This window comes from Colossoma macropomum, unplaced genomic scaffold, assembly GCF_904425465.1.
Source record: "Colossoma macropomum unplaced genomic scaffold, Colossoma_macropomum, whole genome shotgun sequence".
Classification (NCBI taxonomy): domain Eukaryota; kingdom Metazoa; phylum Chordata; class Actinopteri; order Characiformes; family Serrasalmidae; genus Colossoma; species Colossoma macropomum.
Genome location: NW_023494791.1, coordinates 5,537,501 through 5,565,005, shown reverse-complemented (window position 1 = coordinate 5,565,005; position 27,505 = coordinate 5,537,501). Strand labels below are relative to the sequence as shown.

At 38.0% G+C, this 27,505-nt stretch overlaps 3 protein-coding genes across 3 annotated transcripts in view; 2 read left to right on the top strand and 1 right to left on the bottom strand.

Moving 5' to 3' along the window:
• Positions 1 to 15,219, top strand: part of agpat5 (1-acylglycerol-3-phosphate O-acyltransferase 5 (lysophosphatidic acid acyltransferase, epsilon)) — a 29,157-nt gene extending 13,938 nt beyond the window's left edge. The window contains exons 6-8 of the mRNA XM_036573709.1: positions 1,523 to 1,684; positions 8,218 to 8,341; positions 8,502 to 15,219. Coding sequence (XP_036429602.1) covers positions 1,523 to 1,684; positions 8,218 to 8,341; positions 8,502 to 8,727 — 512 coding nt within the window. The 3' untranslated portion in view covers positions 8,728 to 15,219. The remainder of the gene's footprint in view (positions 1 to 1,522; positions 1,685 to 8,217; positions 8,342 to 8,501) is intronic.
• Positions 15,220 to 19,931: 4,712 nt separating this feature from the next.
• LOC118810147 (transmembrane protein 14A-like) lies at positions 19,932 to 22,284 on the top strand. The gene is made up of 5 exons (XM_036573707.1): positions 19,932 to 20,110; positions 20,401 to 20,477; positions 21,262 to 21,363; positions 21,485 to 21,572; positions 22,101 to 22,284. Exons 2-5 carry the CDS (start codon positions 20,402 to 20,404, stop codon positions 22,132 to 22,134), a joined length of 300 nt encoding a protein of 99 aa, XP_036429600.1. The 5' UTR covers positions 19,932 to 20,110; position 20,401; the 3' UTR covers positions 22,135 to 22,284.
• Positions 22,285 to 22,408: 124 nt separating this feature from the next.
• LOC118810144 (glutathione S-transferase 3-like) overlaps positions 22,409 to 27,505 on the bottom strand; it is an 18,309-nt gene continuing 13,212 nt past the window's right edge. Inside the window, exons 2-7 of the mRNA XM_036573704.1 lie at positions 26,042 to 26,083; positions 25,907 to 25,958; positions 25,674 to 25,806; positions 25,028 to 25,169; positions 23,752 to 23,877; positions 22,409 to 23,048 (exon numbers count right to left, since the gene is read on the bottom strand). Of these exons, the coding sequence (XP_036429597.1) occupies positions 22,917 to 23,048; positions 23,752 to 23,877; positions 25,028 to 25,169; positions 25,674 to 25,806; positions 25,907 to 25,958; positions 26,042 to 26,083 (627 nt within the window). The 3' untranslated portion in view covers positions 22,409 to 22,916. The remainder of the gene's footprint in view (positions 23,049 to 23,751; positions 23,878 to 25,027; positions 25,170 to 25,673; positions 25,807 to 25,906; positions 25,959 to 26,041; positions 26,084 to 27,505) is intronic.

Genomic DNA, 27,505 nt, shown 5'->3' with positions numbered 1-27,505 from the left:
GTGTGTGTGTGTGTGTGTTTATACGGTACTCAAATTGTACTCATTATTGTCAGAAATGCAGATGTGGCTCCCAGCTATGCAAAAGTTTGGCCATCCTTGGTCAAATAACATTTTGTTGATCTGCTAAATGAAAATAAGTGAACACATCCTCTACAGAGAACACACTTCTGCACAGTTTAATGTACAATTGTTCATTTGCTGAATTTAACATAGTGAAAAACATACAACATAAAATGGGGCTTGTGCAAAAGTTATGGCACATCTTATGTTTTACATTCTTAAAATGTGACACTACACTGTGTTAAGCAAATAAATAGACAGTGCACTGAATTTTTTTAAGTTTGAGGATATGTCAACCTGTCCTTACTTATACACTATACTTACTTATACATGGTGATTGGTATAGTGTAGTGGGTAACACCTCTGTCTTCTGTCTTCTATGCTGTGGACTGGGGTTTAATCCCCCATCTGGGTAAACACCCTACACTATACCTATAAGAGTCCTTGGGCAAGACTCCCAACACTTCCTTTGCCTACCTATGTAAAATGACCAAATTGTAAGTCGCTCTGGATAAGAGCGTCTGTTAAATAACGTAAATGTGTCTATGCAATACTTTGAGTCAGTCTGCAAAGCCTAAATGTGTCTATACACTTTTTGTCTTTTATTCGTTGTATTAGCAAAAATCTAGCCTTTATTAAAGGTAAAAAATATTTTCTTAAATCTGTGTGTGCCACTAGATAGACAGGGAGATAGACACATATATACACACACACACACAAACACACACATATATATACATGATTTAATTCCAACATGCATTACAGACCACTTTGAAGAATTTTTGTTTTTCCCTGATGTATGTTGTTGGGGTTCTGTAGTGTGTGTGTGTGTGTGTGTGTGTGTGTGTGTGTGTGTGTGAGAGAGCGACAGAGTCAGGCATGTATATAATATTCCGTAGATATGATTAAAGTTGAATGCAGGGTGAAGCTTTATAATGCTAATTAGAATGGAGCCGCAGTGGGATTCTGTCATGAGTGAATTATGGCGTGTCTACCCAACACACAACAGGATGTGACAGCCAAATAGAAATGTCCTTAGCTTAAAATCCTGTGGTGCTTGGACAGCTTCCAACTGTGATCATATCAATGAACAATTACCTCAGAACTCACTGGTGTAATCAATTGTGTAGTTCTGTAAAGCTGAATTAGATGTTAATGCAGCACCAAACATTTATTCCCGTTGTTTAGTGCCATCAATCATGTCAGACAGTTAGTTAACCTAGCTCATTGCCCTCTTTTATAGTCTCCTCTCCCAACTGATTTATGTGCAAATGTGTGTAATGTAGTTACCAGCATTGTTTTTGAATGTTCTGCTTCTGTGTGAGAGAGAATTGTGCTCTTTGCTTTGCAGATACGACTCTTTTATATCAAAGCTGCATCCAAAAAGTCTTTACAGTAGACTGGAAATGAAGTTGCCTAGTTACCCACTGTTTACATTTGGCTTCCTATGTGTCTTACATAGGTCTTGCTGTACTGAAACACATCCTGACGCCAAGAATGAAAGCATCATATGTAGCCATACAGAGCATGAAGGATCATCTGGACGCAGTTTACGACATCACTGTAGCTTATGAGGGCACAATGACAGCAGATGGCCAAAGACGCACAGCCCCCTCAATGCCAGGTACAGTGATGAAGTTTTTACAATTGCAGCACATACATCATACATTTGCAGTCATTTGTTTATTTATTTATTTTAATTTTTGGCCCCTGATTGGTTCCAGATACTTCAGTATTGAGTGTTGGCTGATATCAATTCAATCCAGTATTTATGCTGTCAAAGATAATACAGCCATGTTATTTAGGTAACATATGCAGGGCTGCTGATTAATGCTGACGTAAAATCATTTTTGATATTTGTTTAGTGGTCTACACTCCAATCTAGTGATTTATCGTTGTTTGTTTTTTACATGGATACTTCTAATATTATTAATAATAATAATAATAATAATGATAATAAACACTAAAAAGTATTATAAATAAAAAATAATAAATAGCAGAAAATGAATATATTAATAATTACAATTAAATAGCACAAGATAAAAGTATAAAAAAAAGAAAAACAATACAATAAAAATGCACCTAACAAGAAAATAAAAGTAAAATTAATATTCCAGTAAAAACAAAGGAAAGAACAAAAAAAATTGTTAAACGCTAAAGTAAAGAAATGCGTTTTTAACTTTTTTTAAAAACACTGACAGAAGGAGCCTGACAGATGTTTATTGGTAACGTGTTCCAGATCTTCGGTACATAAAAACAAAACGCTGCCTCTGCGCTCTTTTTAAATTTCACATGTGGAACATGGAGAAACAGCACTAGATGATTTCAAAGCTTGATTTGGAGCAAAATCTGTCAGCACTCAGAACTGTGTGAAGGTGCTAAACCATTAAGAAATTTAAAAACTAGTAGTAAAACTTTGTAGTCGATTCTAAAGGAAACATTCAGCCAGTGCAGTGATGCTAAAACTGGTCTAATTTGATCTTGTTTAATGGTCTGTGTTAATATTCTTGCTTTGCACAAATTGTAGTTTGTTGGTTGTACTTACAGGATGTTCTATGAGCAAAGCATTGCAGTAGTCGAGTCGAGTGAAATGTCCGTTTTATAGTGCTGTGAATGTCCTACAGTTTCACGATTTTTCTAACACGTGCAAAATTGGCCGCTTCTTTCTCGTTTCTGAACTCACTGTTACTGCTAAACCCAGTTTATAACCAGACGTGGTGCGTTACAGCTGGTAAAGCAGAGTGCCTCATACTCACGTTTTACATGCCCATGTTGTGATGATTGTTGTCAGGCTTAAATGCTATTGAAACAGTGGCATTATTATTTACAGATTTCATTTTCCACTTTAAATAGTTCCACTGATCAGACATTAAGACAGTTTTGTTAAATCCCCAGAAAACCTAAATGTGTGTTCTCTTTCTAAGTGGGATAATCTTGTACAACCTTACATGTACAAAGTATGTGTTGTGAATAATTTGCCGTTGTCAACTTAATGGCCGATGTATTTTGCCAACATTTACATCTCTTGACATAAAATGGGTGGTCCTAATCATTGCTAGCTTCGGCTAGAAGAGCACTATCCTCATCAATCACTAGGCTGATGTGGTTTGTCCAGCCAACACATCTTAAACAACACTGTGCTTCCATTAAGATCTCGTTCTGTCCGTTCAAGTCGGAGTTACAGAGAGACAGCTAACCACCAAGCAAACATAACTGAGCTAGCAAGATTGCCCATTCATCTGTTCATTCGGTCATCAAGCCACACCAGCCTTCCCTAGATGCAGGTCACAAGGTCATTACTGTCTTTTCTTTTCATCACAGATGTGTTGAGAGAAGAACAAAATGCAGTTTCTCCAGGAAAAGGTGCTACATTTTAAGGCCGCAACGATTAGTCGACATAATCGACAACGCCGATTATAAAAATTTGTCGACTTAGAATTTCATCGTCGACGCGTCATTAATTTGTAACTGCAACGCATTACTGGAAGTGCTGGGGGTGATATCGATTCCATTGGCACGACTGAATTCTGTACTAATGAATAACATGATGACAGAGAGAGCGTGAAGAAGGCGAGGTAAAAAAGCGAGACCGAAACTTTCAAAACTATGCCAGCATTTCAGCGAAAATAAACAATTGAAACAAGTCAAATGAAGACACTGTGAAGCAGAGATGTCATTTCACAGCAGCACTACGGTGATGCAAGAGCATCTGAAACGCAAGCACCCTGGGGCCGTGATGTCGAATTCACACTTACTGCGTCTGTGTGGCGTGAGCGACGCGGAAAGCCATGCTTTTCATTTCGGCGCCCAAGCGGTCAGCGCTTTCACACAGGCTGCGCGTGCGAAGCGGCAGATCGTCTCCAGCCCATTTCACACCGGATGTGACGCGGCGTGCATGTTAATCTGAAACCACTCCACGACGCTTGGTATTTCACACCAGACGCAACACACACGCGTTGCGAAACAAGAGCGGTTGCTGTTTGTGTTGTGTTTTCACGTAAAATAAACGTCTACATTGTCCGTTTATCTCATACAAACTTGATGTAGATGACAAAAAGAGATCAACAATAAAAATCTTGACTAGCTTCCTTGACTGTTGCTGGCTTTCTCACCAGGTGATGTAGCTCTATATAAAGAGGAGATGTCTGTGTGTTCACAACATTAACCTACTCAAGGGATTTCAGTCAGCCTGTCAAAGAGTTAAAGCTAGATTTGTTGATTAGCCTAGATTGTATATTATAGGATAGACATTGCATTTCTTTGTTGTTTCTGCATAGAAACTGCTGGCACGCCGCACGCAACAGAAATAGACTCAAAGCGTATTTTTGGGCATCACAAGCGCGTTACCGCCGCGCTGCCCCCTGACGCGTGCAGCCGGTGTGAAAGGCTGCATTGATTAATATAGGAGTGTGTTGCGCTCACGTCATGCGGTGCTGTTACGGCGTCTGGTGTGAAATGGGCTTCAGAAGCTGCACTAAAGCGCCGTGGTGTTTAGAGAATAGACCGGCGCCGATTTTTTTGGGTCACACAGCAAAATACACTAAATAAGCCACGAGAACCAGAAGTCAGAATTCTGCCCAGGACAAGTAATATACCGTGTTCTTTTATAAATTATATCTTTATTGATCAGAGTGACTCATATGGCCGTTTATCCATCTGGAATAAGGAATGTCTGTATGACTTTCTCGCTGCTCCGCCCTGCAGCACAAACGCTGAGTGTATGAAAGACCAGTGAGTTTGAGCTGTAGTGCTCGCGCTGCCGCACCGCTCCCGCCATGCAGAAGCAGCATGTGAGAATCAGGCCTAAAGCCACTAAAAGTGTTTTCTACCACTTCGCTCTTCAGCCAACTATTGTTAGTGTCGTAATGTTTGTTAGTTTACCTGTCGGAAAACAAGGCTCATTGATTGTGCTTGCTAAGAGACACTCTTTCAGTTATGTTTGCTAATGCGTGGGAACATCACCTCAAAGAAGAGAGCCAGCCTCGCGCCAGAGCACGTCAACATGCTCACGTTCCTGCACTGCTATTTAAAGCTTTTGTGAACTATTGCTAATAGTTATTTTGGACTGGAAGAAGTTCTGTTTTTTAATATTTGAAGTCTTATTTGAACCTTTGGACTTCCAGACCCAGCAAGATTTTATATAGGATGGACTTTTTTTTACTTTTACATACTTGAATGTCACTTTAAGCAAATTTATTATATATTTTGCACATTATCTTCGTTTGAAATCCTTCTTGCACTTTAATTTGCATTATTAAATTTGTTTATTTCACTTTTTTTGTCATTACATGTAGTAATGTTACAAATGCATTTAATTAAGCTATCAAGCAGGTGAGACAAAACAGGAACAGGCGCCACGCCCACTGGAAGCAGAGATGGAGGGTGTGATAGAAATAATCGTTCACTAATCAATTAATCGAAAAAATAATCAACAGATTAGTCGACTACCAAAATAATCATTAGTTGCAGCCCTGCACAGCAGTTGCTTGTGTGTTTTTTGTAGTCAATGCACTGATAACTGTAGTATTTAGAAAGGAACAGCAGACTGCCTTGTGCAGCGCCTCTTTTGGATGTGTTCGAAGTCTTGGAGCCTGTTTTCCTTATGTTTCTCCAACTAATGGGCCTTGAGCTTGTTTGGAAGTTCTACCAAGGGAGTGCAGCTACTTCTCCAGCAATAAAGTAAATAGGAACCTTATTTTTTAAGATGTCACCACGTTAAACCTGCATAATGTTTTAGTGAGTGAGTACAGCGGGGTCTACAACACCACCTGTGTATGTAGCACTCGTATCACTTGTTCTTCCTACTTTGCTGGCACTGTTTAGTTCTCTTTCAGTGGTGTTGCAGACTAGGCATGTTAGACTGAGGGCTGTCAATCAAGGGTGCTCATGACAATATTAGGAGCATACCCAGACAGTTATCAGATAGGTCTGATCATTCTTAAGCCATGTTTTATTATATTATATTTCAGTCTTTTTTTTTTTAAACTTAGATATTTAATATAACATGAAATGTTAGCATACTATAAAGGTTTTTGGTGTAAACAGAGTGCTAAGAAACAACAGAGTGGAAGTAGATCAGGCTTTATTTAGCCAATAAAACATACCAGGATCATCTCTGATCCCAGCATCCAGATAGTAGAGATGTCCTGATCCTATTATGTTTACAGGTGATGGTTGTGTTAAAACATCAGAAGCCTTGGCATCTGACGTTTTAGCTCAAATGTAGGTTACTGTACTTTTCTCCCTGCAAAAACACAATTGTTTTGTTTAAGATAATGATGTTTGATGGGATGTCCGGGAGATTTCATGGTATTTCATTAGTCCCCCTCCTTTTTTTATTCATCTTATTTATTTTTTCTAATTATCAATGCGCCTGTTTGCTGGAGAGGTATGTGTTACTGTTTGTCCATTCTAATTACAACAGAGTTACTAGAATACATAAATATGGATTTCCTGTCACTTCCTGTAAACAGCGAGCGGTATGACGTGCTGTTTTTCCAAGCGCTTTGGTGCTCCCAAAAAACATTAAAGCCGTCACTTGTCATGCGAAAAACATCCTGTTTTTCACAGGAATAAACAGCAATGGCATCTAAGTAGCTGTATTGATATTATGACTACATTCTTCACACGTTATTGTAGAAGTGCCTCAGTCATTGCATAAGGGTGAGTCAGGTTCCATGATTTGTTTGTCTGTGCATCCGTATGAATTTGCATTGTATTACTCATTTTAGAAGATTGTCATGAATTTTGTAGAGGTGGTGCTAAAATACTTCAGACTGGTATTTGAACACTGATGTACCACAATGACTTACCGGTTCTACTTCACCGTCCTTTCTAAATATAATCCTAAATATCTTTAGCTGAGCTTACAGTTAGGACAACTATGACTTTGACTAAACCAGTTCTTTGTGGAAATATTTGAGTAAACTATTTTTATGGATGAAGCTGTGTTGTAGTTCTGTGAAATCAAGGAAAGTAAAAGCAGAACTTTTAAATCATGCTCAGGACATGTTCCTTTTCCTCTGAGCTGTTCCTTCTAAACCATGTGTTTTCACAGTAGAAAGACAAACAACCAGACAGTAAAATGCTTTTAAATGGCTGGGAGGACTGCATTTTCCTAAATTTTTGTTATTGATTGAAGACCAATGGTAAAGCAGGATTCAACTGATTTTTCAAAATGTCTGTATAATTAGATTCAGAGTGGTTTGGTGTTAAATGCTCCATTCTAGAGAAAATTACCAGAGTCAGAAATGTTCACAATGGTGGTGATAGGAACCAGACGTCTGAAGAGTTTCAAGCTTCTGAAAGCTCCTTCACAGAAAGTTATTACATAAAATGGTTATGAATATGCCGCCTCATGTCTAAGACATTCTTTTGTGATGGTTTTAGGATAAGCTATTGGCCTAAAATATATGTTTTAATATATAATTTTAATGTCTCATGGTGGAGAGGTACATGTAGGGCACTTTAAGACAAAAACAGTCCCCAAAGAAACTGAAAATATAAATATAGTGGTCTATCATTTTGCCTGACCAATCACAGTGCTCAGTAAAAATATGATGTTTTATTGTCATAAATAAACAGTTGTCAGTATAAAATAACGTTACATTAAATCTATATTGTAACAGATTTTTGGAAGGGGGGTTGGAGGGTGGTCAGGGGTTGGGAGATGGCCAACGGCCCCCTAGCGATAACACCATGGTCCACAGGTTAAATCACTAGTATTTATGGAACTCCCCTTTAAAACTAATTTTCATTGTTGACCTTAACCTCTTGAAGTGATATGAGATGGTATGAGTGGTATGAAATGGTTATGAATATGCTGCCTGATGTCTGAGACATTGTTTTATTGTAGTTTTAAGATGAGCTTTTGGCCTAAATCATATTTTTAATATATTTTTGATGATTCATAGTGGAGAGGTACATGCAGGGCATTGTAAGGTGAAAAAATGGGTTGAGAGATGGCCAAGGTCACCTAGCAGTAACACCAAGGCCCACAGGTTGAATCACTATTTTCCATGGAACTCCCCTTTAAAACTGATTATCATTGTTGACCTAAACCATTTTAGAGATACTTGTTTTTTTACTGTATTAATGTCTAATATATGTTATCAACATATGTTATCAGTTTCTCTTTAACTTGCTTCACTTTGACAGAGTTCCTGTGCAAGGAATGCCCCAGAGTGCATATCTACTTTGAACGAGTGGACATGAGGGAAATTCCTCCAGAGCCAGGCTTCTTCCGCAGGTGGCTGCATGAGAGATTTGAGGTTAAGGATAAGTGAGTAATCCCACTTCCGTTAGCAGCCTTGCCAGTAATATTCTTTCCAGTTTCAGTGCAACAGTAACTGAGATTGCAATGTAGTGTTTGCTTATAATTTATTCCACTGAGATGTATTAAGTTGACATGATCTCAGAAAGTGCTTAACCCTTTCCTTTAGGCTGATGACCACTTTCTATGAGTCTGATGAGCCTGGCAAAAAGTGCAGGTTCCCAGGAGAAGGTCGAGTGTCACCACTTAGCCTGACAAAGACGCTGCCTTCACTCTTGGTTCTGAGTGGCCTCACTGTGCCGATGCTGTTAACCGAACCAGGTAGAAAACTGTATGTCAGAACCTGGATCTGTGGGACTCTTCTTGGGTGGTTGTGGGTCCATATAAGTCCATAAGAGAAAGGAAGCTACTGACCTTCTGCCAACTCATATCAGTGGAGAGATGTTTGGTTTACTGGTTAGATGCTTAAGTTTTCAACCCACTGTGTTCACACATCCTAGGATTTTTGCGCAAAAAAGTGGCTCTTGTAGCTGCGTTCAAAAATTTGGGTACCCCAGTCAAATGACACGTTTTGTTTATTTTCTGAGCAGGAGTAAGTGAACACATCCTCTATAGAGAACACACTTATGTACATTTTGTGACTGTTTATTTGCTGAATTTAACATACTGGGGGGAAAAATCTATGAAATGTCGCCTTAGCGAAAATTATAGCACTTTTTTTAAGTTTTGTTTTTCCCACTTTGTTAGAAATTGTGCACAACAATTAGCAGAAAAATGCAGTATTTAAGTGTCTTCCCTGTAGAGGATGTGTTAACGTATTTTCACTTAGAAAATCTATAAAACGTGATCTGACTGGGGCTGTTTAAACTTTTACATACAACTTTAATAGGTCTAAGCTAGAGATGGCACAACATGGCACAACTGCAGATGCAAAAATTAGATTAGGTACCCTGCCACTATATTTATAATGGTGAAAAGCCCCTTAACACAAAAATTTGCATAAATTTAACTGTGCAGAGTTTGTTTTTCTTTTTAAGGGGGGCATTATTATCAGATTGTGGGTCTTCCAAAACTGCACATGCTCAGGGGCCCCGATTGAAACCTTAAATACTGGTCGATACGGATTTGACATTTCTTCTTTAAATACAACTAAACTTTGAAATGTGCTATTTTTAAAGCTATACTGGTAAGATTTAGGGATTTGGAGACCTCTCTGGTGGAAATGTGTAATTGCATGCAATGTGCAGAAGAACGTTTTGTAACTAGGGTGCTCCAGACCCCTTCCTGAGAGGATGAATCTAAAGATTGCGAGTGTGTTGAGAGAATATTCAGAGAGAACTCAGTCAAAACTTGGATGTGGAATTGTCTGCTGTTGTCATATCTTCATCAGTTAATGTTGGTTTAGCATTTGAGATCTAAACATCGTGTGACATAAAGATGGATGACGTGGTCTGAGAACTCCTGTGAAATCTGACCCGACACCTCTGACTTTTAGATCACTGATTCACTCACCATATTTTAGCCTGTTTTTTGCCGGTAATCTTACATAGTGTAGCTTTAATTGAAGCGCATCTCTTAAGATAAGCATCAAAAAGTAGAGATGTTGATCCTATGATGCTGAAACTACTGTCACTCTTTTAACCCCACAGGAAGAACTACACAGCTAGCAGTGTGAGTGAGTGCTGTTTCAGGATAGATTAGTTACAGGATTGGATCAGATTTTTAATTTTTTTTCCCTCCGATATCCCATCCAGCATTTTCTGCTGATATCAGTTTGATACCGATAACCATCAATACTGATATGCCATCTCTAGTTTATACCTTTAAGGGAAAAAGCACATCGTTTCTTGTCCCTTTTCTTTCATCTCGTTATCTCTGTTGGGTCGTACACATGTGCGTCATGCAGGTTTCCTTACCTTTCACCAGCTCATCTGGAGTATACAATCCTCTTTAATACCATGTAAAGTGGAAAAAAAGAAAGGAAGAGATGTTTAGTTGGGTTATTGGCTCATTTTGTCTTCTGCTTTCCCATAGAGAGAGCACTGTTCAGGTTTTTGTGGCTTTGATTCTGATGGGATTTTGGCAATTATTTTTCTTCTGACATCTCTATTGCTTCATAATGTTGTCTGTATGTTTGGGATCTTGATTGTTTTAATTCTGTTGGTTTTGCATGATTTTTTTATTGTGTTACACATCAAATATGTTTATTATTTCTTTGCTCTAATTAAATCGAAACAGTCCACTGAAGCGGGCTTTTAATTTTACCTGTTTGCACAATTGCTAAATGTATCACAAAATATTGCCAAACTTGCAGGATGTAGGAGTGTTGAGTTTATAAAGTGTAACCTGATTGATGAGAGCGATGTATTGTTGGCGTAAATAATGCATACATGTTTATTAGGTAGAGTGTAATGGGGCATTACAGTGTAACCTGCCTTTAACAGTCAAAGCTAACCCAGTTACCTCTATAGCTATTCAATTATAGTATTTTATTCTCAAAACAAATAAGTATATGCATTGCTTTACTGTATTCTATTTTATTTTGCAAATGTTTTGCTTTTAATGGTTACTGGTGGTTATTTTGTCCCAAAAACATCAACACTGCGCATGAAAATGAAAACTGCAGTTGTTAAGCTGTTCGAATTCAAAGAAAGGCTTGACACAGTGACATTCGATCAACTCTGTACGTGCCTTTAAATCACAGACGTGGACTAGGCAGCCTCAGAGCGTTAACACAATTGCTCTGAACTTCACATGGACTCCCTCTACTGGGCTGCTCTAGCACTTTTTACCAGTATTGCGCAATAGATGCGCTGTTGGTCAGGACGCCATAATACAATTCCATGCCCCCTGCATTACTCATGTAATCTTCTTAGATAATCTGGGCTCTGTTTTAAGTGGAATTCCACATTTTCCAGAATTTCTACATTATGTGATCAATGAAATGTTAAAAAAGTCAGTCAGAGTGGTTTAATGTGAAATAGTTTATTGTAGAGAAACTTACCAACACAGATTTCTTTACAGTGGTGGTGATAGGAACCAGGGGTCGCCATGACTACAACACAAATATAGCCATTTATTTACTATCAAAAACCACCAGTGAACCTACAGGTGCCATCAGAGTTTTATATGTAAATGCTGAAAATGTTAAAATAGTAATTAAAAGCAGATTTACAGCGTACTGTGTGTAATAAAAGCACAATAAAAGCATTTAAATAAGTAAAAAAAACAAATGGCATAAGTACAGAAGTCCGGAGGGGCCATGAGCTGTTGCTATAATTTTCTGGATTGTTATTTTGAGATCACAAGATAGTTAACTCATTATTTCAAGATAACAACTTTTTTGTCTTGATCACAAGATAATTAACTTATCTCAAGATCAAGTCAAGAAGCTTTTATTGTCATTCCATCTATGTACACAGTGGAGTGAAATTACGTTCCTCCAGGGAAGGAGAACATTATATTGAGATCACAAGATTAACATGATAACATTATCTTGAGATCAGAAGATAGTTAACTCATCTCAAGATAACAACTTTGTTGTCTTGAGATTACAAGATAATTAACTCTTCATCTCAAGATAAAAACTTTGTCTTGATCACAAGTTAATCAACTTATCTCATAGTAACTTTCTTATCTTGATCACAAGATAATTAACTTGTTATCTCAAGATAACATTATGTTGAGATCACAAGATAATTAACTTAGCTCATAATAACTATCTTAAGATCACAAGACAGTTAACTCTTCATCTCAAGATAACAACTTTGTTGTTTTGAGATTACAAGATAATTAACTCGTCATCTCAAGATAAAAACTTTGTCTTGATTACAAGATAATCAACTTGTTATAATAACTTTCTTATCTTGATCACAAGATAATTAACTTATCTCAAGATAATAACTTCATCTTGATATCACAAGATAATTAACTTATCTCAAGATAACATTATATTGAGATCACAAGATAATTAACTTAGCTCATAAGAACTTTATCTTGAGATGACAAGATGGTTAACGCTTCATCTCAAGGTAACAACTGTGTTGTCTTGCGATCACAAGAAAGTTAACTTGTTATCTCAAGATAATTCAGAAAATTATATCTACCTCATGGCCTCTCCGGACTTCTGTACACAGGCCTTAACTCAGAACTGTCATAAAACAGTGTGTCAGACATCATTCGGCATTTCTGTGACCACTTTATAGATCCAGCTCTCTGAGGGAGCTTTTAGAGGTCTGGTTCCTGGTTCACCACCACTGTGAACTAATCTGACTTCTCTAGAACAGAGCATTTCACACCAGACCACTCTGAATGACTGATTACAACTTAGCAATTTAAGTATGCAGAGGATTTGCAAAAATGGTAGAAGTCCCTTTTTAAAAAAGTATATGCAAACATTTTAGCTTGTCATTGACAAAATATACCATGTGCAAGTTCATTCTAATGGGAATACGATGTTAAGTCTCTCCTCATGCACAATGCTGACATTTTATGATCTTCAAGCATGGGAATTTCCAAAAATACTCCCCCTCTAGACCAGCAGTGGCACTGTGTATTGATTTAGATTGACTTAAAAGCCTTTGAAACTAAAGCTTCTTGTCTAACTTTGGCCCTACAGTGCTTTACTGTGTAATTGCACTCATACATTGAGTCATGTTGCCCATTATTTATTACTCTCCTCCAGTGAAAATGCCTTTGCAGTTTTTTTTTTCCGATGACATTTTGCTCTGTTCATTGCACTGAACATAAAATGCTTTTATAAGAATTTATTTTCAAATTTCAGCATATTTGCTTTGAAAAACTATTCTACCTGAAAGCTGTCCACAGGGTTCAGATGTCAGATTTAATTTGGACTGTGTGTGCTTTATGGATGTTTTCTGTCATAACCAGTCCAGATTTCTGTTTACTTTTTTTGGATTTGAGTGAGTTCAGTGAGTTGAGATCAATGATTACACAAATGCTACAAGATATAACCAGCATATCCCTGTGTATCACAAGAACATGTTAACTCGATGACCTCTTGTATGTCCACAGATTATAGCGTATGCATGCTGTGTGGTGGTGTGAATGCAAAATGAACTGGTTTTTATTTTTCCACCCATGTTTTCTTTTTTTGAACAAGCACTGAAAACTGATCATTTCTTTTTAAAAAAAAAATTTATAAAATATCTGAAATTGGCGTCTCTATTGTAGCAGCTCTGAAAGTGCAGAAAGGGCTCTCGATCAGTTTTTAAAGGTTATGCATAGATTTTATGGCTCAGTGTTTATCTGTTGTACCTCCTGCTGTCTGTCCTTCATCTAAAAACTTTACCTGGTGATTAAATCTGATTTGCACTGTCCATATCTGGTGGTAGCAGCTGTTCCAGTGTGGATGGACTCTGCTTTTCACTGACACACCGACACAGTGTTGTTGAAATTTCAGGTCTTGGGTCTGAATTGAAATGTCTGCTCTGAAATGTGTTTGTCTAAAAGACGTTTTTTATGGATGCACTGATACGACTTTGGCTGACACAGCGCAAATATACTCAAGCAATCTGGAGTATTTTATTATTACTCTTTAATTAGTAAATTAAGGGAGGTACATATTTGAAATACTGCAAACGACTGGGTGAATATGAATCTCTTGTATACCGTTGTATGCAAACGTTTGGGTGCCCCCGATCAAATTCTATGTTTTGTTGATTTTGAAATGTAAATAAGTGAACACATCCTCTACAGAGACACACTTCTGCACATATTAATACACAATTACTGTTTATTTGCTGAATTTAACATAAAATACAAAATTTGCCAGTATGTTTTTTGTTTTCTCAGTATTTTAATCTCAGCAAATAGACATTTTTTGCATTGAAATGTGCACAAAATAAGTTTGTTCTCTGTAGATGGCATCTTATTTTTGCAAACTTCACAAATTATGTAATTAGAGGTGGTCAAACTTTTGCGTACGACTGTATCTGATACCAGCACATCTCTCATGATCTGTTATCAGCCTTCAAAACATGTTTATCGGTGCATCCTGAGAATTTTTTTGTTTTTTGTCCTCTTTCTGTCCCTGTATGTGGGTTACTGTTCATCATAAATGGTGCCAAATGCTTTAAAGGCGTGTTCAGTTCAGTGGGTCACTGGCTCCAAAAGTAATCAGTGCTTTATTGAAGTATTTTCAGATAAAGCCAGTCAGTTTTTATGAACACATCTGTGTTTAAATGACAACCTTAAACTGTTTTGTAAAGTGAAGACACCACCTTATGGGCAGCAATGGCAGAGGTAATTGCATGAGTATGATTTTTAGGGCATCCATCTTCTAAATAGAAAATTCAGCTAGCCAGTCTTCACTGGACCTATTATTTTTTTCTATTTGTACATTTAAAAGCTATAGTCTGTACTCTGACACCTTATTTATGTTGAGATTTGCTCTCTCCCAGACTCAGTATTCTAGCAATTTTGTGAAAAATAAACATCTATATTGGGTTATTATTCGCTTTGAGCGCCAAAAACATGAAATTAGTGAAACTTGACTCTACACAGCATTTTATGAACTGCACTGAGCACCTTTTTAACGTGTGTTTAAGAAAGCAAATATTTGTTCATACTGAAGATGGAGGCCTTTACATTACTGATAACTGTCTCTCTCTCTTTTTGTCTCTCTCCCTCAATGTCATTGAACTGTGGGACAGTACATGTAAGAGACCGTCACTGAATTTGGTGCTGCGTTTATGCCAGACCTTTAAATACGTGTTGCAGCAGTGTGACTGAAATAGCCATATTAGTGTAAAACAGCTCCTCAACACATATCAGACTGTGTGAGTCAGCCGAAGGCCATATAAATGTATGCTGTCTTTTTTTGCTTTTACCAATAAAACCATGCAATAAATGACTTTCTAATGACACCTTTTTTGTCTGTTAAATTTGTTCATTTCTACACGCATACCAGTGACCGTGCATGGCTGTGAGTGTAATAAAGCATTAGGCCTTCAGGATTGCCTTCATGCTGCTTGTATGTGGGATAATTCTGTAAAATCCCAGACGAGCCCCCAATTCTGTTATGACCCGGTCTAGGATCAGGCTGTAACAGAAAATAAGAGTGGGTTCTCTCCCCAGACCTGCTGCCGGACCAAACACCGGACACTTTTTAACCAGCAAAGCAGCTCAGGTTTATTTTTATAAGATGCTAAGTTAGTAGGGTGATGGCTTCACGGATGAGCATATGCCAAAATAATAAAACAACTAATGATTACAAATCTAACTAAAAATAAAATAAATAAAAATACAGATGGTTACCCTCCCCACATTAAGGCCCAATCCCATTTCTTATTTTTTACCCCTACCCCTTGTTTTTGAGTGTCACCTTGCCCCTCGGAGTCACAAGGGGTAGTGGTTGAAATCTTCCTCTATGAAATGGGACCCTCAGATAAAAAGATCATTACTTCATTAACAGCTACCAGCGCTGCTCTGTAGGCGACCCTGCCAGTCTGCAGTGACAGCAGAGGAGGGTAAAGTTCAGCTCCTCACTGCTGGGCTTTAGTTACATTTAGGGCATCATATGCCTTCAAAGGAGGGGGCAATTATTTATTATCACCCACCCCTAATTCTTCAGTGATATGAAGTCAGATATTTGTTAACTTCTTGTTCAAAATTTTGCTAGCTAGCTTCCGAGACACTGACGTATTAGGGAATTTTATTTTTGTTATAAAGAAAAGGACCATAATGCATTAAAATGACATTAAACTAAGACAATACAGTGGTTATCGTAATTTTAATGGAGAAAATTCTCACAATTGTGGGTTTCTTTGGTCGCTTGCGCAGCCATATTTCTGGTTTTTCTTCTTTTCTCATAACACTCTGTTTGGAGTCTCTGAAAAACCTGCATTTGGAGGGCTATGTAGCCCTAACACTTCGCCCTCCCCCTCTATCTCAACAAAAATTGGGACAGCCTACCCCTAGACGTGAACGTGCAAAACGGAGGGCTCAGGGCAAGGGGAGAAATGGGATTGGACCAAAAAAGAATTCTCATTTCTTTCTACATTTTCTTTTAAAACCAATTATAAAAATGAGTGGCATTCTTGAAAAAAAATGTTCTGAAACATTTGCTTAACTTTCCAACAGCCTCACTTATTTTAGGCTGTAAGAATTGACAGAATTGTTAAAATGAACCAAAGAAGGTTTTTCCTGTTGGCTGTTCGTTGTTCATATTAAACAGAGAAGAAGGGGAGGCATCCGTTATTTATTACAGATGCAAAATTAACTCTCTACTTATTTTACCTGTATTAATTTAGTAAAAACACTAATTCACTTTATAACATTTGTATGGATTTATGTACCAAAAAGTCACAAGTCATTTTAATGACCACTTTCTGGCCTCTGTTTGACCCTTAATTAAATAGGCTGTTTTTGTTACTGTGCCTTTGAGACCTCTGTTCTGATTGGCTGCCTTGTATTGCACCTCATTCAGAAAGCAGTCTGGGTTAAAACACTCCTTATAATGTCAGTGTGAGTGGGTGGAGCTAAACTACTGTAGGGTGAATAGACAGAATTATGTAAATGATCTGGTTTTCATGATGTCACAAAAAACAGTGAATTAACGAGTGTATAGACTGAGGAGTGAACATCACGTCATCTAACTTTGTGTTTACAAACCACATCAAACCATGGAAGAAAGAAGTTATCTTTGTTTAAATCATATACCGTGTATATTTTCTTTAATTCATATACCAAATATTTTTAGCCAAGGCCCTTTGAGTGCGCCCTGGGTACTCAGTTAGACTTGCCCTGGCCGTGACACCTGTATGACCATCCCACCAATGGCTTTTACTTTATTAATGATGAGACTGAAGAGAAAGCCCAGATTTGTCCTTTATGAGCTTTACTGACGAAAAAGTGTTTATACCCCTTTTTCCCTCTTTTTAATGTTAAATCTTAAAGCAAATTAAATAAAAGTTAATCTTAAGGCAAATATTTATTCAGTCAAATATGCTCCAGTACTCGTGTCCAGCTTTTAATGAGTCAGGTCAGTATTGAGTGGAGAACTGATGATCTAAACCACAGATGTAGTCTCTTTCTTTCAGTTTCCCAGTGTAAGCAGTGCATTCTCTGCTCTAACACTTGATTGATTATCAAGCTAATGAGTCTGTATCATCAGGCAGGGCTAAGCTGTGCGGTACTGCAGGACCGAGCTGTGCCCAAAATCACACACTTATAAACAGTCTGCCATAGCAGTAAGATTAGTGTGTGTGAAATCGTAGTGAGATGCCATACAGCAGTCCTGTGAAAGAGTCAGACTGCCCTTCATTTATTTAAACTCCAGTAAAAACAGCCTTTAAGTACGTCATTCATTTCTCAGAACATATTTACGGAAGGCGAAAGTCAAAGGAAAATAAATGAAAAAAACAAGTTTCCCAAACTGTTTACACAGACTGAACTTTGGAGGTGTGAAAAAAAAATCTGCAGATTTCTTTGAGAAACTGAAAGTGAGTCTCCTAAAAAGAATGGAAACTGTAATAAATGTAAAAAGTGACACAATAAATACTGAAAAAAAATTATACTGTATTTAGTTGTTGAGGTAGTTGTCTGTCAAATAACACATTCAAAACTTATATTTAAAAATATTAAGTTAAAATTTTCATTACAAACTCTGGTGCAAATCATCACAGCTGTTTATGCTATTTTTCATATGGCTTTGTGCTACACAAAATGGCAGCACAAAGCACATGAAAGTACTATTATAACCAGGGGTTGTAACACGTGATAGATGGTGGGAGATTGTTTCATTTAGATAAAACCAGTAATGACAAAAAGAAAGAAACACTACTGTAGTGTGATCACTAGTTGATTAGTTACCATAACAGTTATCAAATCATTTCTAGCAACATACAAATAGAAAATAATGCCATTGTAATAGGCAAGAAAACTGAATCTACATACTATGAATGATATTATTATTCCTGTTAATAATATTATTTGTGTTTGTGTTTACTATTGGCATTGCATATCAATATGATAACTGTCACTGTAAAAACACTTTGTTTACATGGTTTTATGTTTTTATTACTGTACAGAAAGTTCAGCGTCCTGATGTTGGTCCCCTACTTGTCAGACCAAATTTGTGTCTGTAATTGAAGATTTTGAAGGGTTCTACAAAATGGGACAAGCTTCTTTACCGTATCGGCCTTCCTCAGCTGCTTTCTGGGGTTTGAGACAGTGTTTTAGTGTTTTCATTGCTTCCAACAAACCTAATCCAACTAATCAGCTCATTAACAACCCCTTACTGAGCTGAAGTGGGTGTGTCAGAGCAGGGAGCCTCCGGGACAAAGGTTGGGAAACATTGCTGTAGGTCTGAGGTTAACCGAAGGAAGTTCTTAAGACAGATGAGAAAAGCAGAGTTTTCCTTCTACATACTTTACAGGAATCAAATGTTTTTGAATTAGTTGTGTAAATAAGTCACTTCTATATTATTTTACTTTCCGATTTGGTGGCTGTAGTACAGTATCATTTTGAAGCATATGAATAACTCAAATTGGGAGCGAGCCACGTTGAAGTACACACAGTAGGGTTAGTTTAACACAATGTTACAACTAAGCTCCCAAACATAAACAATGAATGAACTCAATATCTCACTAATATACATTGAAAGCAGTATTTTTTTGGACATTATATGCACAGATTAATCAAATCAGCTCTACTTTATGGTCAAAAATAAATTTTCTATGCGAGACATAGCATCTTTTCACTTTCCACACACACACACATATACATACACACACTTATATACATACACTATATTGGGACACACCTTCTAATTGTGGAGTTCAGGTGTTTCAGCCACACCCATTGCTATTAAGCACATGGTTTTGCAGTCTCGATACACAAACACTGGCAAAAGAATGGGTCGTACTGATGAGCTCAGTGACTTTAAATATGGCACCGTCATAGGATGTATGTGCATATATATATATATATATATATATATATATATATATATATATATATATATATATATATATATATATGTGTGTGTGTGTATGTATGTATGTATGTATATATATATATATATGTGTGTGTGTATGTATGTATATATATATATATATATATTTATATGTCCTCACTGTCCAATGAAAAACAAGTATCTCCAAAATATTAACTTTACAGAAGGCAAAAACACTCTTACCTTTTAATGTAAGTTAATGTAAATGCTGGTGTGTTGAAATGATGTAGAAAACTATATATATAAATCAATGGAACCATTTTGGTCCATTACTTTTGACTGATTCATCATGAAATCTACATGCAATGTAAAGGACGACATGCATTTTCAAATTATGTAAAAAACTGAAAAACATCAAAAACGGAGAAGTTTTGTTCTGACAGCAGCGTTATGGGTATGGTATAATGTTCCCACTCTTGCCACGTTCGCCTGAATTATTCACAAGCAGTAGGTGCTGGAAACACAGTGTTTGTTTTCATTTGTAGCACTGAAATGTAGGTTGCTTAAAATGTTAAAATATTAAATCTTGCTCGAATACTTTAAAGGCTATTCAGTAAATGCCAATGTGTACTGTGCCCTGCTCGCCTTTACTGGACACAATCCACAGTGCTAGTGCTTGGACCCCGGCATTGCCGATAGGCCGTTACTTCCTTAATGACGTAACGCGAACGCCGTAGCTACGTGACACAGCTCTGATAATATCGGTAGTGCGAATTAACCGAAGCTCGAGTTTTACCTGTTTTCGCTCGTTTTAACGCCTCAGTAACTGCAGATTCCTTTCTGTCCGCCAGAGCTACAAGGTAAGGTGTTTATAGTCTGTCTAGCAGCTACTTAAAGCCAGCTAGCCCGTGTTTTGCTGTAGAAGCTTTCAGTCATTCACTGTAAAACAACACTGACGAACGAGGAGAAAATCAGCTTCTTGTTCGAATTCTCCCGTTCCACCTTAAATGGTACAACTGCCGCATTCTCGCGCTTCAGACTTAAGACGCCAGACTGTAACTGCTGCACCATTTAAGGTGGAACGGGAAAATTCGAACAAGAAGGTGGAGTAGGAAACCAACTTTGTGTCGTCTGTTTGTTTCTCGGACAGTATGGCAGTTGACTGGCTGGGCTTTGGCTTTGCAGCTGCTGTTGTGTTTGGAGGTTTTATGGGGTATAAAAGAAAAGGTAACTATCCAGTTAGCTTCTTGTTTTAGTCCTGTAATGTTGCCCTGCATTCTTCATGCTGTGTCCACACGTGACCCATTAAAGGAGAACTCCACCGACTTTTCAAATGTTCTGCGTAATTAAATGATTAATATATAAGCAAAGTCGTTCAGAGTGGTTTGGTGTGAAGTGTGAACTGCTCGGTTCTGGAGAAACTTACAGAGTCAGAATTGTTCACAGTGGTGGTGATAGGAACCAGACGTCCACCTCTGAAAGCTCCCTCACAGCAAGTTATTACATGAAATGACTGCAGATATGCTGCCTGATGTCTGAAACGTTTTATAACTGTTTTGTGATGAAGTTTTGGCCTAAAATGTATTTCAGTCCATTCATGGCGGGCGGATGGGGTACATGCAGGGTGTTGTACGGCAAAATAGTCCCCAAAGAAAACTTAGCTTTTCACATTTATGCCTATTTTACCATCATTGACATTACATATAAAAACTCAGACACATATGGGTTCACTGGTGGTTTTTTGATAGTGAATAAAATGGCTATGTTTGTGTTGTAGACATGGCGACTCCTGGTTTCTATCACCACCACTGTAGAGAAATCTGAGTCTCTACAATGAGCCATTTCACATTAAACCACTCTAAATGACTGTTTACATCACAAGGACTCAGAAATTATGAAAATGGAGGAATTCCCCTTTACGTTCCAGTGGCATTTCATACTGAGATGTTTGACAAAGCTTTTATTTTTAATCTATTTGATGTAACGTTTAAATGCCATTATTCCTGCACAGGAAGCTTGGCATCATTAATAGCAGGACTGTTTTTTGGAACCATATCTGCATATGGAGCCTATAAGGTATCTTCTGACCCTCATGATATATGGACCTCGCTTGGTGAGTATACAGATTGGCCCCTGTTGATTCGTCATTTATTCCAAATGAATGAGTTGAAATGTTTTCTGCACATTAATCTGACTCCACGCTGCTTGTTTTTCTATGTTTTTCTTTGTTCTAGCTGCTTCTGGTTCTTTGGCACTTGTGATGGGGGTGAGATTCAAGAATTCTGGGAAATTGATGCCAGCAGGTATTATGACTGGATTAAGGTGAGGATTTGAGATTTAACATTCTACTGCTGTGTCCTTTTCACCATTACAGAAATTCTGCATTATAATTAATAGAACACATGGAGAAAAGCTGAGAGATGTTTCAGGAATAAGAAGACTATGGGATGTTATTGTGAGGGTGAAGACTTAAGTGCTTTGAGTGTACATCATGAACAGGCACAAAAGCATACATTTGTTTTAGAAAATCAACATGTAATTTGGCCAGTGGTGCCCAAACTCTTGCATACAGCAGTATGATGTAATGCAGAAGCTGAGCTGTCAGTATAGCTGGCTTACAAGCTGGTTATTATAAAAACTCAGATTTAGAAATTATATTTTCATATATATTTTTCTGTCAAAAAACCTCTATAGTAGTTTTAGTCTTGTAGATCTTATCAGCGGTGCTTGTTTTGGTCATTTAGTTAATATGAGCAAATGTAGGTCATTGGTCAGTCCTGTTTCAGACTTTTGACCCATGTCTCTGTCTAATAGCAGTGTACCAAAGGTCATTCTGTGCTCTGATTTCAGCCTCCTGATGGTTGTGCGACTGCTGATCTTCTGAAAATCGCCATGATATAAACTGCTCTTAAGATATTGTGCTACATATTGTACCAACTCTGGATCACGTATGTACTAATCACGTGATAGTGCCATTGTTTGAGTAAAATACTTACCTTGTACATTCCAAATAAAGCTTATTTTTTAATCTTTTTACACTTACCATGTCCCCTAATTTTGCTATAGACACAGAGATATACAGCAAAAAAATTAACCTTCTCCCAGCAAACCCAACAAGGCCACTGCTGTTATTCAAATAATCAAAAAAACACAAGCAGTTTCTAGAAATGCGTTTACTGCTAGAAATGCAAAGACATGGCAGACAGTCAGTACACTTTAAGACTTGCAGTCAATGTAATAAACACTTTTATTGCACAGTCGCTTATTCCCTAATAACTGCTAACATTATGCAGTGTACAGATTATACAAAGCTATTGTAAAGATAGCTGTGATTTAGATAAAGATAAGTCATTCAGTAGCTCATCTAGAATTTAACTTATTAGTACTCACAATACATGTGTATTATTAGTTTGTGTCAATGCAATAATAATGGTCAAAGCATTATAGGTATCCAATGCTTCTGTGTGACTGACACTTGCAGTTAACGCTCAGAATTGCCTGTAGCTGAACATATAAGCAGATGCATTGACAGACTCCTTCAGTGCTTCTTGCAAAGAAAAGAATTATTACGTTAAGAATTTATGTAGCTGTATTTAATCCTGCTTCCACATAAGGCACAATTAAGCATCTAAGCGCTTTACTGATTTGTGACTGTGCTCCAGTTTCCTACTCGTAAATATGGCTCAATACCTCCCTCACAATTCTTACATGAACTTCATCAGGCACAGGCTTTCTCTGGCTGCCAGGCTGCAGAAATTTGTTGATTGTTGGAATGGCTTCCATTCTCTTTTGGAATGCCTGAAACAGGAGAAAGACATGCAAAGGTGAAATATTTCAGTGGTTTCATGAAATAGTTTGGCCGGCCTTTGTTCAACAACAGACGAAGGTTAAAGGCTGACTTCTGAAACCTCTAAAGAAGAGGTGTCCACTCGTATCTGCAAATGGCTGCAGATTTTCTTTCCAATCCTGCAGGAGCACTCCTGATTCTACTGGTCACAGCGTCCGAACAGTTGGTCAGGTGTGCTCCTGCTCTTTGGAATGAAACCATATGGCCACACGAGCCCTTTGTGGATAAGACTGGACACTGCTGCTTAAAAGTGCCAACTAGGGTTCCATTACTTAATGTTTTCAGGCCTTTTGCTGCATATTCTAGTTACCACACTAATAGACCTTCAGCAACCCTGAGGGATATTACAGCATCTTTCACTACGGCCTTTGTAAAGCTCTCAGACTTTAGTCTCAGATTTCTCTGCAAGCTACTCTACAATAGTGTTTCTCATGAAACCTGAAAACCCACTGCCGTTCACTTTTTAGTTTTCTTTCTGCTCCCAACACACCAGCTCCAACTAATCAGCTCATTAACAGCCCATTATTGAGTAAGTGGGTGTGTTAAAGCAGGAGAAGCACTAAAACGTGCAGGGCAGTGGGCCTCCAAGACCAGGGTTGAGAAACACTGCTTTACAGTAAAGGTGTGTTCTACATGTTTCTACACGCAGCTCACCTGGATGTTGGGGAAGGATGAAAGTATAGTGGGCAACTCCTCTTCCAGCATCAGACAAGCTTCAAGGAAGTTGACATCCGCACAGCTCAGCTGGTTACCCACAAGAAACTGAGAAGCACCGAGAGCCTGAAAGACATACAGCACAGACAGATTTAAAGAAGGAGATAAATACAAGGCTTAGAGGGGCATTGCACTGATTTTCCAAAATTACTGCATTATTAAGGCCCAATCCCATTTCTTATTTTTACCCCTTCCCCTTGTTTTCCAGGGTCACCTTGCCCCTTGGAACTGAGTTATAAGTTGTAGTGGTTGAAATCTTCCTCTATGAAATGGGACCCTCAGATAAAAAGAGCATTACTTCATTAACAGCTACTAGCGCTGCTCTGTAGGCGACCCTGCCAGTCTGCAGTGACAGCAGAGGAGGGTAAAGTTCAGCTCCTCACTGCTGGGCTTTAGTTACATTTAGGGAATCATATGCCTTCAAAGAGGGGGGACGGGTGATAATTATTTATTATTGCTTACTTCTAATTCTGAAATTCTGCATCTTCTTGTTCAAATTTTCCTGTTCCACCTTAAATGGAGCAGCAGTTACATTCTGGCACTTCAGGCGTCAGAACTGCTGGACTATTTAAGGTGGAATGGGAAATTAAACTAGCTAGCTACCGAGACATCAGCATACTACTAGCAATTTTTTATTCTTGTTATGAGGAAAAGGACCATAATACATTGAAGTGTCATTAAACTAAGGTAATACAATGGTTATCTTAATTTTTAACTGAGAAAATTTTCACATTTGTGGGTTTCTTTGGTCGTTTGCACAGCTATCTTGCCATTTTTCCTTTTTTCGCATAACACTCTGTTTGGATTGAGCCTCTGAAAAACCTGCGCTTGCAGGGCCGTGTAGCCCCAACACTTCGCCCCACCCCTCTATCTCAACAAACATAAGGACACCCTACTCCTAGACGTGAACGGAGGGGTAAGGGCTAAGTGATAAGGGCAGGAGGGGAAATGGGATTGGGCCTTTATGTCTAAGATGTAAACAAAGCCAATGTGTGTGTACACATTAGGACCCCTGGTTCCTGTCACCACCTATTTAAAGAAATCCATGTCAATATGTTTCCCTGCAATGATCCCTTTCACATCAAACCACTCTGAATGACTTTGTTTACTCTCAAGCACTGAATAATGCAGAGTTTTTTACAAATTGGTGGATTTCCCCTTTCATTCTCACTCAGACCTGCAGTAGAAAAGGGGTTCATAGTGAGGAGCTGCACACCTTTTCAAAAGCTGGAAGGGTGCGGACTTTGGCTTTGACCTGCACTTTTTCCAGCTCACTCTTTACTGTCTCGGGTGGGATAAAGGGCAGCATCATGATCATGTCCATGATGTCTCGAGCAGCCTCTGCATACATATCAATCCTGGAAAGAAAGGAAAAAAGGACATTACATTGGTCTGCATGGATTCAAGCGGGCCTGCTGATAATTCCCTGAGCAGAATAAGAATCTTTATTCACCAAGAATTTCTCTTGGTGCAGGTGTCAAGATAAATTAAATCCAATAAAATAAATATAGAAAATGATATATATAGACATAAAATACATGGTACACAAACTGCCGTACTGGGGTACATATATACAGCATGTACATCTAAGGGAATTAACAGCAAATTCAAATGGAAAGGTCACATATTTATCAAATATGCATATTGCAACAAGTTTAAGTGCATATATGCATTAACTACAGCAGGGGAAAGTGTGAGAGGCTCTTATTCTGAAGGATTATGGTATGTAATGTATGTAGTGGTTATGTACATCACAGTGTGTGTAATAAAGTGCATGTGCAGCAGTTTACAGCAGAGGGGTGTGAGAAGGGGTCCTTGTTTAGGAGGATCAAGAGCTGCTGAGGTTATAGATTCATACTCACATAACTCTCTCTTTAAGGTCCTTTCCATAGAGGTTATATTTCCCTGCTATGTAATTCATGATGGCCTTTGACTGTACCAGCTTCATTCCATCCATTTCCACCAGTGGAACCTGGTGAAACAGTAGAGCTCCATCTGGAGTTCAGATAAGAAATACTTTTAGGATCACGCAGCTCGTAGGTGGGACTGTTATGTGAGCCTCTGTGGAGTTTGAGCCAAGAAAAGCAGAACCTACCATTCACCAGTTTTTCATATTCCTCCCTTGTTGTCAAATAGACCTCTTCGAACTGTGAACGCAATAAGAAAACGCATGAATATCTACAGTCTCTGTCTGTGGCTCCCTTTAAAAAGTGCTCAGCCTGTTACAAACCTCAACACCAGCAACAGCCAACAGCCACCTTATGGACTCCATTTTCCCTCGTCCGTCAAAGTAATGCAGCACGACCTTTCCTGACATGTTGATTCAGAAATAAATGCTGCGTCAGAAGAAAAAAAAGTGATCTCTACACCAGCAGCACCACCCAGCCGAGAACAGAGTCAGAATTTTAATCAGACGTGCAAGAACTTTATATAAACGCCAACGCTGCGTTTTAACCAATGAGAAGCTTCGCTCTGCGCATATTAATACACTTGTAGCCAATGGCTGAGCGGTAAACCGTGCATGTGAGTTTATGTGTTGATTTGCAGAACCACTAAAGTGAAATAAAGCTGCGTTGTTTCAGAAGGAAATAGTCTCTGTTACACAGGCAGTGTCCTGCTGGAATAATCTTATTGGTGGCCTCAACTGGAATAATGATTGGAATTTGAATTTGGTCCTCAAAATACTTACCTGTCAGTAAAATAAAAGAAGTATGTTTTAGTGTTTACATCAATTTTGCAAACATTTAATGATGCTATAGATACAAACTGCTATTATTTGTAATTCAGTTGACTTATTTTGGAACTGCCGTCACTCTTATAGCTTTTGGAAAGATATTTGTTACTTTACTATACAGAAAATTAAAAGTAACTTCTTTTTTGTATGTGTGTGTGTGTTTGTTTGGATCTCCCCTATTAAGGTAGCTAATTACTATATCATATATATATATATATATATATATATATATATATATATATATATAAAATCAGTCTTATTTTATTGCTAGCTAAATTCCATATTCATGAATGCAAATATTCAAATCAAAAGCCATTTTTCATTTTATTTGTTAATGAAGCCAAACAATACTTGAAAACAATAAGAGAGCTGTCAAAACACTGAAATAATGCAGATCTTTTGATATTTTTGTACAAAGAGTCTGTTTGTTTTTGAATCCCATGGCTATAGATTGTAAGTTATTATTATTATTATCTGTTCTGGGTTATTTTGTTTTTGATATTTCTGTTTAATGCGTCATATCATGTTTCATTCTCTGCACTTAAAAATAAATTAATAAAGTTGCATGTGTAAAGGTTGCAGTGGATAAAACAATGCATCACTGTGACTCATATTTATGGACACCAATACAAGTTGATGACACTTCAAAGTTCACCGTTATCTGGAGGTTCTGGCTTTAATATGCTAGTCAGGTCCTGTAGCAGAGTGCAGGAAGCCCATGCTGTGCAAATAACATGGAACTGTACTCCCCCTGCACACAAACATGGTCTAACAGTGTTTAATGTGTGTCGGTATCAGTGCTGCAGTCCAGAATGGAGCTGACTCACTGCTTTGTGAACAGCAGCAGGAGACTAACTGCAGGTTGTGGAATGTGCTGTTACATAACGAGACTGCGCTGTGAATAAAGGAGCCAGACCAAGTTCTCTGACCAAACCAGAGAGAAATGCATGAAGCCAAGAG